The sequence below is a fragment of the Salvelinus alpinus genome, chromosome 16, assembly GCF_045679555.1.
Source record: "Salvelinus alpinus chromosome 16, SLU_Salpinus.1, whole genome shotgun sequence".
Classification (NCBI taxonomy): Eukaryota; Metazoa; Chordata; class Actinopteri; order Salmoniformes; family Salmonidae; genus Salvelinus; species Salvelinus alpinus.
The window spans coordinates 14,560,708-14,568,553 of NC_092101.1; the positions used below are offsets into that span (position 1 = coordinate 14,560,708).

At 41.4% G+C, this 7,846-nt stretch overlaps 1 protein-coding gene across 9 annotated transcripts in view; it reads left to right on the plus strand.

Moving 5' to 3' along the window:
* The window catches only part of LOC139540910 (epidermal growth factor receptor substrate 15-like 1), a 33,899-nt gene extending 26,297 nt beyond the window's left edge, over positions 1-7,602 (plus strand). For 4 of the 9 annotated variants that reach the window (XM_071344972.1, XM_071344973.1, XM_071344975.1 and 1 more), the window contains 2 exons: positions 1,274-1,452; positions 3,936-7,602. In XM_071344972.1, coding sequence (XP_071201073.1) covers positions 1,274-1,452; positions 3,936-4,082 — 326 coding nt within the window. In that variant the 3' untranslated portion in view covers positions 4,083-7,602. Of the gene's footprint in view, positions 1-226; positions 3,631-3,935 lie in introns of those variants that run through there. The other 5 variants (XM_071344974.1, XM_071344978.1, XM_071344980.1 and 2 more) reach the window with 5 other exon arrangements.
* Positions 7,603-7,846: the final 244 nt, after the last annotated feature.

A 7,846-nucleotide genomic window follows, 5' to 3' on the forward strand; every position in this document is an offset into this window, starting at 1 on the left:
TGATAGTTTGATGTAGATATCTCCAATTTTTCTAGGTAGTTTCTGAATTCATTACATAGCAATACTTTACGTTTGTGCTGCGAGATACAGTCAATCATAAATAGGACATACGATCGATATATGTTACGAGAATAATATAATCAACTTTATTTGTGGGGCTCTGAGATGTGCCTTGTGCATCACATTTGATGGACAGCATTGATAATGTGCTGGTATTTTGGAGCAGGGTGGAGCTGACGGTTTGTGGTGAAGAGTATGTGCCATTTACTGAAAGAGAGAAACTGATTGCCTGGCTGTTCAGTGGGCCTGTGAACTGCTAACCTTGGCAGGCCTGGTATAAATAACAGCTCGATTGACAACGTGGTTAACACCTTCAGAAGCAACAACAACCAGTAAGTACTACATTCCCACGGCCGACTGTCTCTGCCAGCAATGGCTGGCCTACAGAGAAACAGCTTGGAAACATCTCTACCATGTTAACATGGGCTTATTTTAGAGTAGTCTCGGTTCAGTTAAATAATTTATGTATTTAAGCTATGTGGAAATTAAGATAGAGAATACAATGAGTTGGCATAACTAAGGCCAGGAGTTTTTCCTGACATTAACAGGTATAACTCTGGGCCATAGTTAGTTGTTCTTGGGCAGGTCATGTGGTCATTAAAAACTCCTGGCCCTAGGCATGTAGCATCTAGGCTTGACAAAAACTCTAAAATCACCCACTGAGGAGAGATCTGATGAACTTGTGAACTGAATCCTGTGTTGGTTATGTGGGCATAAACTCTACCCATCTGCTCACCATAAAACCCAACATAAAAGAGAAAATAGCTCTCGCCATGTATTTTGATACTGGGTTTATGCAGTATATTGGCCCATGTCATTAAATGCGTGTTTAATTCATACCATGCTGGCATGTTGTTTCAGCACAATTTTGTATCTATGCATTGTTTGTGTGCTCTCTATTTAGTTTAAGTTGAGCTGCGTGTGGTTTTGGTGCACCACGAGTGTAGCTGAAACTGCTGTGGTTTTCAAAGCTTTTCATAATAGAATGCTCTATTTCTCGTGAGACGAGAAGTGGAGTTGGCGGGGGGGGGGGGGCAGCATTTGTGGGGGTTGGAAGGCTGTAGCGAGCAGACGTCGATAAGGAAAAACGTCAAATTTCCGTGGTGAAAGTGATCAAACCATCACCTTATAATTGTAGTTGACTTCATAACCACACACACTGTGGTCTCTTCTGCAGGGGAAATGACTGTCCTCACTGTCTTAATGTCCTTAGGTAAAAGCACCCCCGTCAACATGCCTGGAGGAGCGGGCGACTCGACCAAGCCCTGCGACCCCTTCCAGCCGTTCGGCAGTGACGTCATCGACCCCTTTAGTGGCAAAGATCCTTTTGCTCCATCTGCCTCAAGTAAAGCCTCTAAAGACTGTTCCTTGGGTTTTGCAGACTTCAGTTCTGTAAGTTGAGCTCAGTGATACTCTCTCTCTGTCCAGACCAGTCTTTATTTACCTAGCCACTACCTCTGCTTAAGTTCCCACAACGTTACCTGAAAGATCTAGAGCGGAACTAACCACAAGGCCCTGGCTGTTTATCTACTCATCTTTCTGCGTCCTGGCATCCCTTCACTGTGCAGACATCTATGTTAATCAATGACCTACCATCACTCCACACAAAGACCAGAGCCAGGCATCTTCCCACTCAGACCCATGGCAAATTAACCACCATGTAGGGTAACTGTTGGCTATGGCATAATCACTAGCAATAACTACTGTTCATGATCACTGATCATCTGATCATCACTTTAATTAATTGTGTGATCCAACCCTACCTCATATCTAAGATGATGACTGAACTCCCACACATTTTTGCCATCTAGCTGTTTTCTGAGTGTAAGCCTGTCAAAGGTTGCATAAGACTCACTTATCTATACTGTGTTATGATTTTGGTTGGGGGGGTTCTCAACCTATGCTTTGTAGTTGGTTGCACACCACCTACAATGCATTCGGTATTGTGCAGTAAAGTGCAGAGCTGCATTGCAGAAGTGGTCCCCGGTGCTCGTGCAGGAAAGGGTGTCAGCCCTTTTTGTGGTTTGATGTGTACGCCGCGATTGGAACATAAAAAAAATCTATATCTATATTTTGCCATGTGGTTTGTTGTGTAGAATGCTAGAGGCTTCCCAAAACAAGCACAAATGAAAAGTATTATTTCCATCACCTCTTTAGCAGTCCAATAAGTGGATTCTGGCAGTGTGAAGTATTATTCAACTAGCCAGTCGGCGCTTTAAGGTTAGGGTTGAATAATCCAGCCAGTGCGGTGCTATGGCCTGGGCTGTCTGTCTAAACCAACCAATGGGTGTCTCACACAGTGTAGCCATAATCCAGGATGTATTCAGGATCTTCTTATCTGAATATTGACCTTTTCCATCTCAGCTCCCGGCATTAGCATTCAGTCAGTCAGCCAGTCAGACAGTCACTCAGTAAGGCGGTCAGCCAGTCAGTCAGTCAGCCAGTCACTCAGTAAGGCAGCCAGCCAGTCAGACAGTCACTCAGTCGGTGCGTACCCTAGGCCAGGCTAGGCCGGAAAGGGGAGCCCATCCTGTGAGGTTTAGTGACTGACAGCTCCAAGCCACTGGTCTGGCTGTGGGATCTGTTGACACGGGAAGCAGTAGTATCACTACTCAGCTCTCAGTCCTGAGTTCTTACCCCTCAGGTCTATGTTGTGTGTCAGTCATGTATGTCCTACTAGTGTTTAGATACAGTATTAGTGTGTATCAGTGTTTTGTCTTTTCTTTAGGTTTAGTTTGCTCAATCTGTTTAGTGTTGGTCTGCTGCATGACATCGGTAGCATAGATCCTGCTTTACCATCTCTGACTTGTACCAAACTACTCCCAAAGTTGCCAAAACTATTTTAACAGAGTCAACTGCCCATACTTTATTTAAACTAAAGAGGTATTGTGTTCCACATTGAATATATTATCTAGAAAAATACCAGATGAACTTGGCCCCTGAATTGAATTATAAATATTTAAAGGAAACAAATATAGCTATTAAATGCCTCAATGGACTCTGTTCCATATTTATTTTGGTCAGCATGATTCCAAGAATTGAATGGCCTCATTTGACCCTGACATTTGAATCAGATCTAAGGATGGCAAAGCAGTATCTTAGAATGTGTGTGCGTTCTGATATGCATGGGAGAGTTCCTAGCTTGACTTCGGTTCGATCTCATACTACCACTTTAACAGCGAATCAAAAATGTCCTTCCCATTTTCTCTCTACATGTCGTCTTTGCATGTTGTTCAAATATGCTTTTAGTTGCTCATTCATTTTCATTTGGGAAACGAACTGAAACGGTCCTCTATGTCGCCTTCTCATAGTTAGTTGTATCTTGTGGTGATGCTGTTTCGTTGTGTGCTCGGTGTAAAATGGATGGTGTGATACACGATTAGTGAATTGTTTATTTGGTGTTTTGTAATTCATTTTTCTCTCGCAGGACCAGAAAAAGTTAAGGTAAGAATGTTTAATAACGCGGTCAAATTGAAAAGTGCTTTGTTTTGTATTTCGCTCACATACTTAGGCTCTGAGCACAACCACTCAGGTTTAACAATAAGAAGAATCTTTCCTCCAACAGCAGAACACACATAAATTGAACATTAAAGTACCGATAGGGATAGGTCAGTTAGATTGTCTGTGCAGTGGGTATATTTTGTGGGTGTGTTGATGCTTTTGTGTATGTACATGATATGGTTATAATAGTAAACTACAGTCATCTATGTCCTCTTATGGTAGGTAGCCAGGCAGAAATGGAAGTTTACTCTTAATGTACAGGATAAGGTTCATTCAAATCTAATACTCTGACAAAACACCTCCTAATGTGTGTTTTGTACATGGTGTGACGGATGAATCCTTTGTTGAATGCCTCTCTCCTCTTCTCTCTGTAGTTTGGAAATGAGGCCCAGCAACTGGAGTGGGCGAAGCGAGAGAGTGAGCGAGCGGAGCGGGAGCGGCTGAAGAGACTCCGGCAGCAGGAGCAAGAGGACTTAGAGCTGGCCATCGCTCTCAGCAAGGCCGAGATGTCCCACGGGTGACCTGGACTGGACACACACAGACACACATACGTAGAGATATGCACACATAGACAAACGCACACATAGACATACTCTTACTAGCGTTACTAGTTCATAAACATACGCAGACACTCACACACACACGCATAACACATTCGTATACAACTCACAAACCGTACCCCACACACTGTGAAGGACCCATAGCTGGCCATTTCCCTCAGGGCCGATGTGCCCAAGACATGACCGCTTCCTCAACCACACACACACAGACATACGCATGCAGACACACACCACCGCTACAACACACATACACACTCCACCTGATACGCACACTCAGATACACACACCTCGCCACACATTCCCCAGACCGACAAACTCTCAAAGCAAAACAATAGCAAAACAGAACTTTTGGGGTCGTCCTGGACCCTATGTGGAAACGGAACTGGATTTTACTTTACGGTGGGAGGTTGGCGTGGGGGGTGGGAGCCAGCAATCACAATCTCTCTTACTGTTTTTAATTGATAGGTGGGGAGGGGAACGGATGATGACCCATGGTTTGTGAAGGAAGTGATGCACTGTTTAAATGCACTATAGAGGCTGGCTTAACATGTAAAGATGAGCAGAATATGTGTCTGTCTGGTGAGGGAGCATGGATCCCCTCACTTGACCGACTAGCGCTCTGACAGATGTGAAGAAGGGAATAGCTAAAGGTTATGGCGGGATGCTTTTGAAGATCGAAACATTATTTTAGTATTGGTTTATTATGTGAATGTGGTGAGCCATGGGAGCAGTGCTGGGTGCTTCCCTGACTGGTTACTGCAAGTGTTGTGTGAGAGAGAGGTCTGCTTGGACCAGAACAAATTGTACAGATATATTTTCTTTCTCGCCGAGTGTGAGATAGTAGATGCATTGTTTTTTACAATATTTCAGTGCTTCAGCGAACATAGGGAGAAGGAATGGATACTTAGTTGTGCCTCTTCTGACAGTTTAAGTAAGTTCAAAAGGCTGTGATTTACATCAAATAACCACAAAAACGACTAGATGAGGGAAATTCTTTAAAGTTTTACTATGTTTTATTATAGAGGGTTTAATTGCAGATTTGTACGATTTTTATTTAATTTAATTACGTAATAAGTGTTATTTTATTATTTTATGTAGTATTTGTTAAAGGACTGAAACAATATTGTTAATTACAATTGTAGTTGTAAGAGCTGCAAATATGGATAAACCTGCAAGCACACCCTGCAGAGAGGTCAAAGAAAGTAAGAAATGGCCTGTGGTTTTCTTCGGCTAACCATCAATGATATGCAAATTCATTAGGTCACGTGAGTTTCACAGCTATAACGTGAATATTCAACGGTTTGCGGTACAGTGTCATAGTTTGTTACAACTTTTATTTTATTTTAGCCGCATTGTCTTTTACTTGATTTTCTTGCTGATGGTACTGCCTAGCACATTAAACCTGTGGTTCTTACTTCACTTTCAAACTTAAAGGGCAATTCCACCACTTTTCAATCTCATTTTCATTATCAACAGCGCAATACCAGTGTCTACATATGTAAAAACGGCACTACAGCTGAAATAAGTTATGATGAACATCACAGGGGGGTGAAAGTGCACGGTGATGATCTTGATGCTCCTTTCCAATAAATATTGAGGGTCTTATTCTGGTGACATGATGATCGATGCTTGTCTGCCGTTTGACAAATAAAAATATTCTCGCTGTTATCCATAATAATCTCATCATGTAAACTAGCCTACCCACATTGTATCTGCGAGCTGTTGGCTAGAGCTCTCGTGCCAAGACCAGAGTGGGAAAATTAGCAATTTAACGCAACAGTTTTTGTGACAAAACTATCGGAAGAGTTGAAAATGAGATGGAAACACATTCAACTTTTTATTCAGTACACTTAAAATGAAAAACTACATTTTGTGTGCATTACGTGCTGACTTTTGTCCACAACAAGTCCGTTTGGTGGAAACATACTCCTAGTGGGAAAATGCGCATATTTTCTTTTCATTCAAATCTGTCGCCAATTGGATGGAAACCTAGCTACAGAGAAGCATTTTTTAGGACCTTTCTTCTCATCTTTTTAACCACAGATCATAGAAACGTGTCCTTTTCACATATGTAGACACTGGTATGGTGCTGAACATAATGAATATGAGGTTGAAAAGTGGCAGAATTGCCCTTTAAGCTTTGAATTGAACTGAATAGAGATGATGATAATAGTAGCTCATATGAAAATGACAGTTGCACTCATTGCCCCTTTGTTTTATGTTCTCCTGTTGTATTGAACTATATGTGTCCTACTGTACATGTGTCCATTACCTTTAATAAGCTTCCATGTAATGCCATTGTTGTCCCCTACTATTGGAGTAGTCTGAGTGAAAAGACCTATCCTGAGCCATATGTTGTGAAAATGTATTATTAAAGCTACGTTCCCCTTTGGGTTGGGGAAGGACATGATTTAAAGGACATGGTGGAAATTGCAACCATCTCTCCCTGATATTTATTTGTTTATGTTTACATATCAAACTTCTTTGCTGTAGTGGTTACAACAGTGTAATAATATTCTATGAGAAGAACCTGTTCTGGTACAGATCTGACCTTTAACCGGGCTGCTGTATATAGCCGAGGTAACCTGTGGTCGTCTGCATTCAGCCCTACCTGTGGTGTTTTAATCACAGGTCAGACGCCTGAAGCTTGGAATTACAACACTCCCGCCCTTACCCAGAATGCTCTGTGTCAGAACCCTTGTAATGTGTCCTCGGGTTAGGGGAAATCCACAGTGAGGGTGCTTGGTTGGCCGTAGACCAGGCCACAGCTCTCTGTTCATTGGTCAATTCATGCCGCTTTTTATACCTTAAAAATCCATCCATCCTTTCTTACTCCATTCTTTGAAGTTATCATTGATCTGTCACTATAGGATTGGTGAAAGAAAGGGTTCCATGATGTATCCCAATCACCCATCTAATCATGTCAGATTAGGGAGGCAGGATGGAAGGATGCATTTTGAGAGTATTGAAACAGGTCCCAAGTGTTCTCTCATCCACTACCTAGTGTTCTCTACGTACTTACCACTCATGCTGTATTTTGTCTTGATACCACCATTGTGCAATAGATTTTAATTCTTATTTTCTCGTTGTTCGGGTGTTCGAGTTTGATCATGTGTAAAGGGATACATGCAGAGGCCTGTATATCTATTGTACAAGCCAAACAGATTGTAGAGGGCTTTTCTTTTGGTTTTCTGACAACTGATCTGACTTCTAAAGCTCGGTGCATTCCTTTTCCATTTGGCCTGCCTTTGACTGTCCCTCTATAGATGAAAATAAGAAATAATCCAGCTGTCTTTCTGCATTGTATAAGATGTATACAAACTGTATATTATGTCCGTTATATTTGTTTCATGAGAAGTGGAAAAATGTGTGTAACTTTAAACAGGATATATGCAAAAATACAAACGCTTGGATTTATTTGAAATGCTAATCCCCTGTACATGGTCATTGTTTACTAGAATAAACATTTCAGTTAAATGAATAGGTCTCGGGTTTGTGTTTTTTTCTCTTAATTTCAATGATTTTACTTTTGTACTTATATTAGGACATCACATTTAATTTCACATGTTTTATAGAGTATATCATATGATTCGTAATCTTAATACAAATGCAGAAATAGATACCCCTGTCTGTCTAGGCTCTGTTCAAAATCTCCTTTGTGTTCATTTGAACCAGTATACATACCATACAGGTAGTGGAAATTGTGTTTTTTCTTAGTATGAATC